General features: G+C 43.1%; 1 protein-coding gene across 3 annotated transcripts in view; it reads right to left on the reverse strand.

Annotated features, from left to right (window-relative positions):
* Positions 1 to 16220, reverse strand: part of KAT2A (lysine acetyltransferase 2A) — a 380318-nt gene that overhangs the window by 112775 nt on the left and 251323 nt on the right. For all 3 annotated transcript variants that reach the window (XM_033960567.1, XM_033960566.1, XM_033960568.1), the window contains one exon: positions 15834 to 15970. In XM_033960567.1, coding sequence (XP_033816458.1) covers positions 15834 to 15970 — 137 coding nt within the window. The remainder of the gene's footprint in view (positions 1 to 15833; positions 15971 to 16220) is intronic.

Below are 16220 nucleotides of genomic sequence, written 5' to 3' on the forward strand. Positions count from 1 at the left end.
TGTTCCTGATTACAGATGTCACATGTGGAGTCACACTACAGCCTCACTGAGTTCCTGTGACAGACTCAGTGTGAAGCTTCTCTTCCTCCCCCCACTTCCCCCTCACACACTGCCTGGCTCATAGGATACTAAGGGGAAGACAGGCAGGCTAAACATCCACTCACAGGACTGCAGCCAGCACAGGAGGATGGGCCGCGGCCCACCGGGACAATGCCCGGTCCTCCCAATGGCCAGTCTGGCCCTGTTGCCAGGTGAGCTGCAAAGCAGACACCGGCACACTCGCCTCACGCCGCGCCGCATATCTTAATTGCGGACCTTCCCGCGTGCCAGCTGCAAGGCCTTCGCGTGCCACAGCTGGCACGCGTGCCATAGGTTTGCCATCGCTGCTCTAGGGTATACATATTCAGGACTCCCAGTCTCTCCTCATACGTCTTCTGGCGCAAGCCACCTATCATTTTCGTCGCCCTCCTCTGGACTGCTTCAAGTCTTCTACTCCCTCTTCGGTGTCTACTCTGTTACAAATCTTAGTATCATCCGCAACAAGCAAACTTTTCCTTCTAACCCTTCAGCAATGTCACTCACAAACATATTGAACAGGATCGGCCCCATCACCGAACCCTGAGGGACTCCACTACTTACCTTTCCTTCCTCCGAGTGACTTCCATTAACCACCACCCTCTGGTATCTGTCCGACAGCCAGTTTATAACCCAGTTCACCACTTTGGGTCCTAACTTTAGCCCTTCAAGTTTGTTCAAGAGCCTCCTATGAGGAACCGTATAAAAGGCTTTGCTGAAATCTAAGTAAATTACATCTAGCATATGTCCTCGATCAAGCTCTCTGGTCACCCAATCAAAAAATTCAATCAGGTTCGTTTGGCACGATTTACCTTTTGAAAAGCCATGTTGCCTCGGATCCTGTAACCCATTAGATTTAAGGAAGTACACTATCCTTGCTGAAAAGCAACACTTCCATTATTTTTCTAACAATCGAAGTGAGGCTCACCAGCCTGTAGTTTCCCGTTCATCCCTGTGACCACTTTTGTGAATAGGGACCACATCGGCTCTCCTCCAATCCCCAGGAACCATTCCCTTCTCCAGAGATTTGTTGAACAAGTCTTTAATAGGACCCGCCAGAACCTCTCTGAGCTCCCTCAGTATCCTGGATGGATCCCATCCGGTCCCATCGCTTTGTCCACCTTCAGTTTTTCAAGTTGCTCATAAACACTCTCCTCCGTGAACGGTGCAGAATCTACTCCATTTTCTCGTGTTACTTTGCCAGACAATCTCGGTCCTTCTCCAGGATTTTCTTCCATGAACACAGAACAGAAATATTTGTTTAGCACATTTGCTTTTTCCTCATCACTCTCTACATATCGGTTGCCAGCATCTTTTAGTTTAGCAATTCCATTTTTCATCTTCCTCCTTTCACTAATATATCTTAAAAAATTTTTATCTCCCTTTTTTACATTTCTAGCCATTTGTTCTTCCGCCTGCTCTTTCGCCAGATGTATCTTTCTCTTGGCTTCTTTCAGTTTCACCCTGTAGTCCTTTCTGCACTCTTTTGCCTTTATTTTCTCTGCCACTAGTTTGGAGAACCATATCGGTTTCCTTTTTCTCTTGTTTTTATTTATTTTCTTCACATAAAGGTCCGTAGCCATTTTTATTGCTCCTTTCAGCTTAGACCACTGTCTTTCCACTTCTCTTATGTCCTCCCATCCTAACAGCTCTTTCTTCAGGTACTTTCCCATTTCATTAAAGTCCGTACGTTTGAAGTCTAGGACTTTAAGTATCGTGCGGCCGCTCTCCACTTTAGGAGTTATATCAAACCAAAACGTTTGATGATCGCTACTTCCCAGGTGAGCACCCATTTGAACATTAGAGATACTCTTTTCATTTGTGAGGACCAGATCCAATATCGCTTTTTCCCTCGTTGGTTCCGTCACCGGGCTTGCAGCAGGTAGCTGGGAGGGCTGAGCCGAGCACGTGGCAGACAGAGAGAGATCGGAGCAGAGAGGAGGAGTATCGGGGAGTGCAGAGAGAGATCGGAGCGGAGAGGAGGAGTACCGGGGAGTGCAGAGAGAGATCGGAGGAGTGCAGAGAGAGATCGGAGCAGAGAAGAGGAGTACCGGGGAATGCAGAGAGAGATCGGAGAAGTGCAGAGTGCAGAGAGAGATCGGAGCGGAGAGGAGGAGTACCGGGGAGCGCAGAGAGAGATCGGAGGAGTGCAGAGAGATTGCTAAGACGAGGAGAGGGGCAAAGGCGGAACAGGCAGAGCAGAGTCCAAGGGAAGAGGCGAGAGATAGCTCCGCCTACCCCCGACGTCACCAGCTGATCCCTCCCATAAAAGGGGAGGTGCCAACGGCATGCAGCCGTTCGGCGTGCGGCGAAGGCGAGCAGCAAAGGCGCTCGCCTTAGCAAGAGCACCTTTGCGAAGGAGCCTTGAGAAGGAGTCCAGGCAGCCCAGCAGCAAAATCTAACTTCTGAAAAATACAACAAAGGTACTTTTCTTCTCTTCTCATTCTTCTCTCTCTCTCCACTCAGCTAGCTGCACGCCGGGCACCACTCCTACACACCGAGGGACCATAGGAGCAAGGAAAAAGAAATGGAGGCTGCAGGAACCCAGTGGAGCTACCCAGTGTACTGCACCTAGTGTCATATGTATGACTACCTCCCCTCCGGGAGGCAGGCGTACATATGCGGTCGATGCCAGGAACTGGATAGCCTGAGGAAGGAGGTCGGGAGACTGCAGGTCAGGGTACAGGAGCTGGAGGGACTCCGCACCATAGAGGAACCGTGCTGGACAACTGAGGATACCACCAGAGAGAGTCACATCATGGAACAAGTTAGAGAGCTCGAGAAATTCATCGAGGAGGCCTGCAGGATGGTGGAGGCACAGGACCACCAGCAAATCAGAAGGGAGCCAACAGTTGGAGGACAGAATCCACCAGACGCCATGGGAGTAGGACCTTGCGGAGGATCTGGAGAGGCAGAGGAGGTGGAGACCCAACAGAACCCGGAGGAAGGATTAGCGGACCGCGCCACTGATACAGACCTGAGACCAGAGAGACATCTGAGGAAGGGGAAATCTGCAATTGTAGTGGGAGACTCAATCCTGAGAGAAGTGGACAGTCACATAGCAGGAGGGAGAAAGGACCGACTAGTGACATGTCTCCTGGGGGCAAGAACGAAGGACGTCATCGACAGAATTGAGAGAATCCTAGAAGGAGCTGAGACGGAGGAGACAGCAGTAATAATCCACGTTGGAACCAACGACGTCAGCAGGAGGAACTACAACAGGACTACACTAACTGAGCAGTTCAAGATCTTGGGGAGGAAACTGAAGCTGAGGACAAGGAAGATAGCCTTCTCAGAGATCCTGCCAGCACCGATGGCAGATGCAAGGAGGCAGACCGAGCTGCAAGCAATAAACGGTTGGCTGAGGAGATGGTGCGAAGAGGAGGGTTTCCACTTTGTACGGAACTGGACAACTTTTAGGGGGAAGAACAAGCTCTACAGGAGGGACGGACTGCACCTGAGCACGGCTGGGACGAGGATGCTGGCACGCCACGTCCAGAGCGGCATAGACTTGGCTTTAAACTAAGGAGAAGGGGAAAGCCGATAGTCGATCTGACCTCGACACATCGGACCAAAGTATCAAACAAGGATACTGAACCAGGGAATTGTAAAAGAGGGCTCGGGACTAAGTGGGAACTTTTGGAAAAAGGACCCGACCAAAGGACGCAATGCAGGGGCCCAAAGCACAAAGGATCCTAGCAAGCAGGACTAAGAGAGAACAACAGGAGCCAGAGGGGCATCCAAACATGGGGAAACAGGCTGAGGACGACACAGACACACTGCAGGATGGGGATGAACGTAAGAAGGCTCGGGGGCTGGAAACCCATGAGGGGGGTCGGCAGGAGCGCCAAACCACGAGGAGAACCAGCGAGGAAGGCAAGCAACCGGGACTTAAATTGCCTATACACTAATTCTAGGAGCCTAAGAGCCAAAATGGGAGAGCTGGAAGTCATAGCCAGCAAAAAGGACCTGGACATAATTGGAGTCACAGAAACATGGTGGACTGATGACAACAAATGGGATGTGGTCATACCAGGGTACAAACTCTATAGGAGAGACAGGACACACAAGAAGGGTGGAGGAATAGCGATATATATAAAGGACTCCATTCCTTCAACTAGGATGGAAACAACAGTAAGGGCGGACGGCTTGGAATCACTATGGGTTAAGCTACAAGGGGGAACTGGAGCAGACATCAAATTGGGACTGTACTATCGCCCACCTGGACAACCGGAAAAAATCGACCAGGACCTGGAGGCTGAATTGAGGGAGGTATGCAAAAGCGGAAGTGTGGTGGTGATGGGGGACTTCAACTACCCCGGGATAGACTGGAGTATTGGACACTCAAACTGCACAAGGGAGACCAAATTCCTGGAGGCTATGAGGGACTGTTTTATGGAACAGCTGGTCACAGAACCAACATGGGGAGATGCCACTCTTGACCTAATCCTCAACGGGCTAGGGGAACCCGCAAAGGAGGTGGCGGTACTAGCGCCACTAGGAAACAGCGATCACAACATGATCCAATGCAAGCTAGAAAGTGGGTCACCAAAGGTGATAAGAACCACAATGACAGCACTCAATTTCAGAAAAGGGAATTACGATGCCATGAGGAAAATGGTGGGAAAGAAACTCAGGGAAGATGGAGACCATAGAAAAAGCCTGGTCCCTACTCAAAGGCACGGTGCACGAGGCACAGAACCTGTACGTCCCCAGGTTCAGGAAAGGGTGCAAAAATAATCGAACAAAAAACCCAGTGTGGATAACAACTGCAGTAAAAAAAGGCAATAAATGACAAGAAAGTGTCGTTCAGAAAATGGAAAAAGGACCAAACAAAGGACAACCAGAAGGAACACAAAAGACACCAAAGAGAATGTCACCGAGTGGTTAGGAAAGCAAAAAGAGAATATGAGGAGAGATTGGCGGGGGAAGCAACAAACTTCAAATCGTTCTTCAGGTACGTCAAGGGGAAACAACCAGCCAGGGAAGAAGTGGGACCATTGGATGATGGAGACAAGAAGAGAGTGGTAAAGGAGGAAAAAGAGATAGCTGACAGGTTAAATAAGTTCTTCTTGTCGGTCTTCATGAGAGAGGACACATCCAATATTCCAGAACCCGAGGAGATCATAAATGGGGATCAGGATGAAAAGCTGGTCCAACTAGAGGTAAGACAAGAGGATGCCCTCCGACAGATAGACAGACTAAAGAGCGACAAATCACCGGGTCCGGACGGCATCCACCCAAGGGTACTCAAACAGCTAAGGAACGAAATAGCCAAATATGTAACCTATCCTTAAAAACTGGGGAGGTACCGGAGGACTGGAAAATAGCGAATGTCACGCCCATCTTTAAAAAGGGTTCAAGGGGTGACCCAGGAAACTACAGGCCGGTGAGCTTAACTTCGGTTCCGGGAAAGATGATGGAAGCACTGGTTATGGACAGCATCTGGGAGCACATATAAAACAATGGACAGCTGAAGGTGAGCCAGCACGGCTTCTGCAAGGGAAGGTCGTGCCTCACAAACTTACTATACTTCTTTGAGGGAATAAACAGCCAGATGATAAAGGGGAATCCATAGACATCATTTACCTTGACTTCCAAAAAGCCTTCGACAAGGTACCACACGAATGGCTGCTTAAGAAGCTGTGGAACTACGGGGTGCAAGGGGATGTCCACCGATGGATCAAAAACTGGCTGGCAGGCAGGAAACAGAGGGTTGGAGTAAAGGGCCACTACTCAGACTGGCTATTGGTCACGAGCGGAGTTCCGCAGGGGTCGGTGCTGGGACCGCTCCTGTTCAATATATTTATTAATGACCTGGAGGCGGGAACAAAATGTGAGGTTATAAAATTTTCGAATGACACCAAACTCTGCAGCAGGGTTAGAACCACGGAAGACTGCGAGGACCTGCAAAGGGACCTAACGATACTGGAAGAGTGGGCAAAAAAGTGGCAAATGAGCTTTAACATAGAGAAATGCAAGGTCATGCATGTAGGGAAAAAGAACCCGATATTCAGCTACAAAATGGGGGGATCACTGCTAGGGGTAAATAACCTTGAAAGAGACCTGGGAGTGATGGTAGACACAACATTGAAGGCGTCGGCACAATGCGCGATGGCCTCAAGGAAAGCAAACCAAATGTTGGGTATCATTAAGAAAGGTATCACGGCCAGGACGAAGGAAGTCATCATGTCACTGTATAGTGCAATGGTGCGCCCACATCTGGAGTACTGTGTCCAGTACTGGTCACCATATCTCAAGAAGGACATGGCAGTACTTGAGGGAGTCCAGAGAAGAGCGACTAAACTGATAAAGGGTATGGAAAACTTCTCATATGCGGACAGGTTGAAAAAGCTGGGGCTATTCTCCCTGGAAAAGCGGAGACTTAGAGGAGACATGATAGAAACCTTCAAAATCCTGAAGGGCATAGAAAGGGTAGACAGGGACAGATTCTTCACACTGTGGGGAACCACAAGTACAAGGGGGCACTCGGAGAAATTAAAAGGGGACAGGTTTAGAACAAACGCTAGGAAGTTCTTTTTTACCCAGAGGGTGGTGGACACGTGGAACGCGCTTCCGGAGGCTGTGATAGGCCAGAGCACGTTACAGGGCTTCAAAGAAGGTTTGGATAGGTTCCTAGACGATAAGGGGATTGAGAGGTACAGATAGGAGTTGAGGTAGGTTATAGGAATAGTCAGGGACCACTGCACAGGTGATAGGCCTGAAGGGCCGCCGCGGGAGTGGACCGCTGGGTGGGATGGACCTCTGGTCTGACCCGGCGGAGGCAAATTCTTATGTTCTTATTTGTCTGAGCAGAGCCGCTTGAAAGGCATCCATAATCTCCCTACTTCTTTCTGATTCCGCAGACGGAACATTCTAGTCTGCATCCAGCAGGTAGAAATCTCCCAACAGCAGCACCTACTCTTTCCTTCCAAACTTTTGGATATCCACAATCAGATCTTTATCAATTTGTTGCGATTGAGTCGGAGATCTGTAAATTACACCCACGTAGATAGAAGTTCCATCTTCTCTTTTCAGAGCGATCCATATTGCTTCTTCCTCTCCCCAGATCCCTTGCATTTCGGTTGCTTGGATATCGATCTTTACAGATCAGTGGCTACCCTAAAACACAGGATTTTAAACAGAAATGCAGGCTCTGTACCAGTTCAGTGGCTACCCTAAAACACAGGATTTTAAACAGTAATGCAGGCTCTATACCAGATCATACAGGATTTATAACAGGATTTTCCCTACTTTAGTCATCCTGTGCCACAGGCACCAGGATTTAATTAGAGTTAATATAAAGAAGAGGAAATAAGATTTAACAGAGGACAGAGAAGGGTTTATTTTTTTGTTTTTTTTAAGTAAGAAACAGAGAGGAGGAGAACAGAAATTAAGCAGATATAATGCTGAAAAACAGTGAAAAGAGCAGAATATGAAATTCTGTGTAACTTAGCTTTTAGAAATTCACAGGGCAGTCTTGTTCTAAAGCAAGTCAATGAAGAGCGAATTCTAATAACTGAAGGAAGATCATTCCAAATTTTAACCATAGTAAATGGCAGAGAATGTGAAAGCCCACCTAAAGTTTGAATCCCTTTAATGGCAGGGAACATTAATTTAAATTTGTGTATATTCCTTGTAGACTGAAAACGATAAGAATTAAAAGAAAGAGGAAATAGTGGGGAGAAAATCCCATATAAACTCTTAAAAATCACATTTGCACATTTAAACTGGACCCTCCAATAAATCAGAAGCCAGTGTAATGCCCTCAACAGTGAAGTAACATGATCATATTTATTTTTACCATACATTATTTTGGCAGCCGTATTCTGAATGAGTTGTAATTAGAGAATGACACGGTGGCGGTTTACCTGCGGCTACCGCGTTTAGCCGCAGGTAACCCGCCAAAAACGGGGGAATGAAAATTAGCAGCCTCTGCGGGGACGGGGACAAGGCCATCACCGCCCGGTGGAGTGGTGAATGGTCTTGTCACCGCAGTGAGGCATAAAGGATCATGCGGTCCCCGCAGCCCCCACATGCCCACCCGCACGCCGGCTCGATCGTTTAACCAGCTTCCTCTCTCCACCTCACCTTAGTTTGCCGGCTTTCTTTTTTGGCGACCGGAATGCTTTCAAAAGAGCCGCGCACGCGCAGCTGCTCAGTATTCAATCTTCTGCTCTGACAAGAAATCCCTTAAACAATGTCAAAAGAGCCCAAAATAGAAAACTGCTACTGCCTTGAGACTCCATTATTGAAGGAATCAACTTGAAATCACAGAAGAGATGATGAACTAAACTAAACTAAAACTTGAATTTATAGGCCAGGTCATCTTCATATAATAAAAGTTCAACTCAGTTTACAATAAATTAAAAGATTTTTTTTAAAAAATATCAAACAGAACTTACAATTTTGAGAATAGCCAAGTTTTTAAGTTTTTGCAAAAGGATTGAAGTGAACCTAATTCTCTTAACCTTAGGGGAATATCGTTCCATATTTCTGTTAGTTTAAATGAATAAGATTTCCCTAGTTTATCAATAGAAACAATACCTTTAAGGGATTGAAAAGACAGTTTAAGTTTTTGCACAGTCCTAACCTGACCCTGTCTTTGAGAATTCAAGTAGCATATGCCAAATAGAATCTTAAAATTTAAACAGGCGGGGGTGCTAGAGAGCGCTGAACGTGATGGACGCGTGGTGAGAGAGCTCCAGCGCTTCTAGACCCATAACTCAAGATAAACATCTTTATCATCGATATAAACTTATTTGTTTTTTGTTAATATCATCAACTCGATCATGGCTCCTAATAAGTCTAACAAACGCAAGTCTGTAGACCCCGTTTCTCCACATAAAAATGCAGCCGCAAAATTAGACAAGGTGTCAACGGCCTCCTTAATGGAGGAGCTTCTATCTATCAGGGAACTGATTCTTGACACCTGGCACGACATATCTGAAATGAGGGCTGACATGTCTAATATAAAGGAAGAACTCTCAACGATCAAACAGCATACTGAGATGCTCGAGACTAAATCGTCTGCTGCCGACGAATCTATACAATATTTGAAAAAGCAGGCTCTGCGTATCACGCACCTTGAACAGGCTCTGGAAGACGCCGGCAATAAAGCGAAGAGAAATAATTTTCGTTTACTTGGGCTTCAGGAAGGGTGAGAAGCTTGCGACTTAACTGACTTTCTGGCCGCCATGCTCCCTCAGGTACTTAAACTTAACGACAACACAAAGCTGGAATTTGATACCGCCTACCGTGTTCCACATCACGCTGCACGAAATACTCGATACCCGAGGCCTATAATAATTTCCATGCTGGCCATCGCCACGTGCAATTGATCATTCAAAAGGCGAAATAAACTCCTTGTGGGACCAGACCTCACTAAAGAGACGGCAAAGAAGAGAAAACTACTCTTATCTTACCGTTCGAAGTTGACATCCATGGGAGCCAAATGTGGTATGCTGTACCCTGCATGTTTGCGTGTGACCCATCTTAATGCTACCAAGGATTATACAAACCCTGCAGATCTGGCGGATTACATCAAAAAAATCCATCCTACTCCTATTGACAAAACCTGAAGACATTGACGCTGATTTCCTCCACCCAGTAATGGTTATAATATCAATAATGCGTTTTGGCTATAAATGTGCATATTACCATTATGGCTGTTATTTGTTCTCACTATGATGTTTATCATATCGTTCTATTATATTGCTGGACTTTTTTTTTTACCGTGTCCTCCATTCCGGCTCTCTAACCCGGAGGCTGCTGTTTCTATTGTTACTAATGTTCTTTTATCTTGCAGGTGTTTTGATCACTGCTGGACAGGCTGTTCTACTTCAGTTTCTTTTCTCTTTGTTTTTCTTTTTTTCCAGGTCTGCTCTTACTTCCCATATACAAAAGAATTCTTCTATGTATTATGTTCATACCATCTATTATACTGACATAAAACCCAAGCATATATATATGTGCTCTCCCCAATCTGATTTTTCTAACACATATGCAGAGGTACCCTACTTTTTATAACGGTTCCTTTCCACTATTCAATATTGGGTTCTTATTATTCATGTATGCCTGGTGAAATGTCATACCTATATGTCCCCATAAGGTTGCAAATCCATACTTCCACTGTACTTTATAATGTACTATCAAAGTATAACTCCAGTATCTCAGATATACTCCATGTTACTCTCTTATCCAACCTGCCATTATGGTGTAGATGTTGCTTGCATGTGATATTATTGTTGCATTCATAATTACTCCATTCCATGCCTCTAACCTGTTTGTCCCTTAATGTAAAGGGATTGAATAATGTCATCAAAAGAAAGAAGATCCTGTCTTACACAGACCAACATTGTCCTGATGTAGTAATGCTCCAGGAAACACACCTAACTCCATTGGAATCTGCAAAATGTAAAACAAAATGGTCTTACCCACCTCTCTCCTCCTCAGTCATGACAGGGAAAAAAAATGGAGTACTAACACTAATTAGAAACCGATCTGATATACGGATCTTATCTCATTCATCGGATACTAATGGCAGATGGATTACTACTATTATATCTATTGGTTCAATATCGCTGCTTCTTCTCAACATATATGCTCCAAATGTAGATGATCCGGGTTTTTTTGACACATTAGCAGAAATGATAACTTCTTTTGGAAATATTCCCTGTATTATTGGTGGAGACTTCAACTTGCCCATAGATCCTTCAAAAGATAGGAAATCGATGGCACCTTACAAGAAGACCAAATCTTGGCACAGTCTCCATAATCTAATGTTCCAACTAAAACTAATAGACCCTTGGAGACTAATGCATGTGGAAGATGAACAATTCACTTTTTACTCTCTGCCAATTCATCTTACTCAAGAATTGATTATTTTCTAGTTAGCTTTGGTCTCACTACACAGTTGGATAAGACTGAAATACAATCCATTTCTGTTTCAGATCATGCCTCCATTCTACTCACTATCGGAGATGTAGGATTACCTTCTGGTTGTACATTGTGGAAATTCAACTCTATATTACTGACGGACTCTACATTTATAGATCTGCTCTCCCAACGTATACAGGAATTTTTCACGTTGAATCTACCATCAGCTACCTCATGGCATACTAGTTTCAAGTTTCAAGTTTATTTAATGTTTGATATAATCGCAATATCTGAATCCAATGTGATTTACAAAACTAAAAATATCAAAACAATTTCAACAAACATGGTATTAAAAACATTGTGATTATAAAAATACTAAGAAAAAAAATGAGGGGGGGGGGAAATTGGATTAAATACAATGTAAAAATAAAATAAAAGGGTGGGTAGGACATGAAAAGGTTGGGGATGGCACCAACTTGATTTCTATTTAACAGTATTCCTTGTCCAGATAAGTTCTAAGAAAAAATAAAACGATTAAACCAGAAAAAGGTCAGATAAAAGCATCCTTAAATAGTCAGCTTTTTAGTAAGCCTTTGAATTTAGCGAGTAGTTTTTCATCTCTAATATTGAGAGGTAGGGAATTCCAGATTTGGGGAGCTGTAACAGAGAAGATGCTACGTGGGATGCTTTTAAAGCATATATACGAGGAGAAATAATTGCTTATCAAAAAAGACAAAAGAAAAAACACAAAATGGAATTGCTCTCCCTTGAACGACAAATCAAAGACGCTGAAAAAGATCATCTCACGAATCTCTCTGACATCGCAAAATTGTCTACGCTACGACAACTGAGATATGCTTACAATCTTCACCTCAGTTCATCTGCTGCAAAGGAAATCTTTCTCTCGGCTGCTCATTACTACTCTGAAATGAATAAGAGTGGCCACCAATTAGCTACATTTCTGAAAATAAAATCGGAGAAAACCACTATATCAGCGATTAATGATGTCAACAATGTTACCCTACTTAATAATGTGGATATTTGCTCCCGCTTCCTTTCTTATTATAAGGAACTATTTTCTATGGACAATCCTGACCCACGTCTTTTTCAACCGTTTCTTCAAGACCTTCCACATTCTACTATCAATACTCTCGACAAGGACATTCTAGTGGCTCCTATATTACAAGACCAATTATCTGAGGCTCTTCTCTCCATTGCAAAAAGAAAATCCCCGGGACCAGATGGTCTAACAGTGGAATTCGACATAGCATTCAAAGATGCTATTCTCCTCTTTTTATCCAGCTACTTCTAACACATGGCGTTACAAGGCACCGCTCACGGATCAATCACAGAAGCTCTTACAATTGTGCTTTTAAAACCAAGAAAAAACCCTTTACTTGTCCAAAACTATAGACCCCTTTCATTAATCAATGTAGATGCCAAACTGTACGCCAAAATCCTTGCCTCCAGACTTAACAGTGTTCTCCCTAGACTCATCCACAGAGATCAGAATGGCTTTATGTGTGGTAGACTCTCTTCAGATAACACCAGACTTTTTATGCATCTTATTCTGCAAGCACAGCAAACATCAACACCAATGATTGCCACAGCCCTAGATGCTGAAAAGGCGTTTGATCGCATTGAATGGTCATTCCTTTTTCATGTAATGTGATGGTTCGGTTTTTCTGAACGTTTTATCACCATGGTTTCGACATTATATTCCAACCCGTCTACCCAACTGAGAGTGAATGGTATATTATCAGAGCCCTTTTGTCCAATGAGAGGAACCAGACAGGGTTGTCCGCTATCACCTCTACTCTTTAATATAGCACTCGAACCCTTACTGATTGCCTTTCGATATAATAAGGCCATAGAGGGTTTTAACTTGGGAAACTTATCCATAAAAGCCCTAGCATATTCTGATGATGTTTTATTATATTCCACTTTAAATTCTTTACCTGATATATTATCCACAATCCAAACTTATGCTCGAGTAACTGGCTACAAACTAAACTCAAATAAGACTGAGGTGATGCCTCTCAACGGCTTCCCGTGTAGCGATATTATTGCTAAATATCAGCTCAAATATTCCCCAACTAACATCAAATACCTGGGAATATTCTTTAGCACGTCTTTGGAAGAAATAAGAGACTATAATACTGATTGTATGCTGGACATAATGAAAACCCTGTCTGTGCAATGGACCCCCTTAAAACTCTCTTGGTGGGGTCGACTAGATTCCATCAAGATGACCATGGCTCCCAAAATCACTTACATCTTGTCAATGATACCTTTCCTTTTACCTGTGAAGACTTATCAGAAAATAGAAAGCTTGCTCACTAAATATCTTTGGAATAATAAACCACCTCGCATATCGTTGAAAAAGCTCAAATGTACCAAAGATAATGGCGGAATTAATTTCCCTAGTATGTATGACTATCATGTTGCCTTCCTGGCTCGACAAGGGTCCCAATGGTTACAGTACTCACAATCTGACGATATACCTACTTGGCTGAAACTCGAACACAAGCTTTATGGAGAACTCTTTTTGCACTTTTCATCTCTTTCTTCTCTCAAAAGTAAACATCCTACTGATCACATCTTTCGATCAACCAAGGAGGCCTTACTATTGATTGACTCTCAAGTTAAGATCCCATGGCATACTACCACTAGCATCTCAATTTGGAATAATCCTCAGATAAAAATTCAGGGATTACACATAGAATGGAAATTGTGGATCAAAGAGGGCATCTGGTCTATTAAACACTTATTAGCCAATGGTCAACTGATGGGTTTTGTGACATTATCTTTGACATACCATATTCCAAATACCCAAGCATATAGATGGATTCAACTGCGTCACTGTCTCATCTCGTACATGAAGCACACTCCATTGAATGACGACTCTCCATCTTTATTACAATATTCAACCAACTTTTACATGCAGAGGGGAGAAGCTTCAGCATGGTATAAACTCATTAAAAATAACAAATTCTCCCCACCCACCCACTTATACGATATATGGTCGTCCGATACCCATGTATCTCTTTCCCCATGTGATTGGGAACAACTATGGCTCACGTCATTTAGAGCCTTAAAATCTGCCTCAATTAAACAAATGATTCTCTTCCTTTATCATAAAGCATTCTGGACCCCAAACAAACTATCTAAGCTGCCGAATGCTGGATCTAATGTCTGTTGGTCGTGCAAATCTGAAGTAGGCACCTTTACCCATATGATTTACCATTGCTCCCTGCTTCAACCTTTTTGGTCAGATGTATGGTCAACGATATGCACTCTAATACCTATCACTGTTGGGTTGTCTTTACCTCTCATTTTGTTTGGTACCTACATACCTTCCTCTCTAGATAAAGGAGAGATTCGTTTACTAAAGAACCTCATCTTGATAGCATTAAAAACAATATTGTCACATTGGAAAGACTTCTCTCTGCTTCATGCAAATGAATGGTGGAATACTGTATGTCTCTATGCTAGATATGAAAAAGTAGCTGCTGAAAAGCTGAATACCCTCTCTTTCTTCAATTCTGTATGGTCTCGTTTATTGGATGGTTGTTAAATTATACCACTTTGCTGTTCTCAGTATAGTCTTAATCTCTGTGACTTGTTTTCATGCTTCCCCTGTCCAAGTATATAAAATTATGTATACCTGTAGGATAATGTTCCTGTTATCTTTGTTCTTCTGTACCTTTCTGAGAAAATAATAAAAATCTTATTGAACTTAAAAAAAATTTAAACAGGCACATTTAAAGTGTATCCTGGAAAATATCGGAAGCTAATGGAGTTTAGCCAGCAGCGGAGATACATGATCAAATTTACCCTTGCAAAAAAATCAACCTAGCTGCGGTGTTCTGAATTAACTGGAGCCTCTGCTTAGATAGATTGAGTTACAATGATCTAACCGAGAAAGAATAATAGATTGCTGCGGATGAAAACAGGACCTAACTCTCCTCAACATCTGAAGGCTGAAGAAACTTTTTTTTTACTAGAGAATTAATTTATTCATTAAATGAGAGGGATGAATCTATGATTACACCCAAGATTTTAGAGGAAAGCTCAATCTGTAGAGATGCTCCTGACGGCAAGGAAATAGTGGAAGGAAGATGATCCAGTTTTGGGCCGAGCCATTAAGAGTTTAGTTTTGGCTTCATTTAATTTCATTTGAACAGAGAATGCCCAAGCTTATAAATTCATTATACATTGAATTATGTTCGCAGAAAGATTTGAAAGATTCGAGTCCACCTCGAGGAGGATGAAAATATTGTCTGCGTAAGTGTAAAGGGATTCAAAAATTGATGATTCAAGATGTTTCAAAGTGGTCATATAAATATTAAAAAGGATGAGGGCAAAGGTTATCAACTGGAATGCTTATTTAAATTCTGATGAGCCCATTTGCATGGAAGAATCGGGGACTGCTAGGAAGCTCAGAAAAGACCACAGTAATCCGTTTTGATAATCTGCCACTAAATACATGCACGCTAAACCATCTGGAACCAGTTTAGCAACCGCATTAAATGCAATGTTAAGTTTTGAGAATCTTCCCCTCAGTCTATTATCACTTCCTTATTTGTGTGTTCCAGAATCATTTGTCTGAAAAATAAATCTGCCTGCTACTGATTCTGCAGATGGGATGCCCCAATCTACCTCTTCTGCCTCTCTGCCTTTAAAAGAAAGGTAAATGTGGATTCAAAACATGAAGCATGTAAAAGTATGAGATAGCCAAAACAGAGTGTCAAGCAAAATGGTTGAGAGATAAAACAGAACAAAGAAAAATAAGACTAGATCAGATAAGATTATAGGGCAATAAACATTCAACAGAATTTCTCTGTACCAAGGAATCTGCTCTAACAGACTTTAATTACCTCTGGGCCCAGCATAGCAGCTGGATCTGTGATTGTCAGCATCACTTCATTGACCAACTCCATAGGAATATCACCCATCAAACGGATCCTCTTTGCATCCTCTAGTGTTAAGCCTTCAGACAACTTCCTTTTCTCTCCTGTGCAGTAATTTAAGAGCTTAATCAATGTAGATTTTGTTCTCCTCTGGTATCATATCAATAAAAACATCTTTCCCTCCATTTCTTATTGTTTATTTATCTCCCGCCCTTATCCAAGACGAGTTACACATTTACATACAAAATGAGGCATTACATTTAACACACAAATCACATCAATGAACACTATAAAACAAATTGCACATTTATATATAAAAAATCGAATTCAGGCAAATACTCCAATATACCAATT

Source organism: Geotrypetes seraphini, chromosome 10 (assembly GCF_902459505.1).
Source record: "Geotrypetes seraphini chromosome 10, aGeoSer1.1, whole genome shotgun sequence".
Lineage (NCBI taxonomy): Eukaryota > Metazoa > Chordata > Amphibia > Gymnophiona > Dermophiidae > Geotrypetes > Geotrypetes seraphini.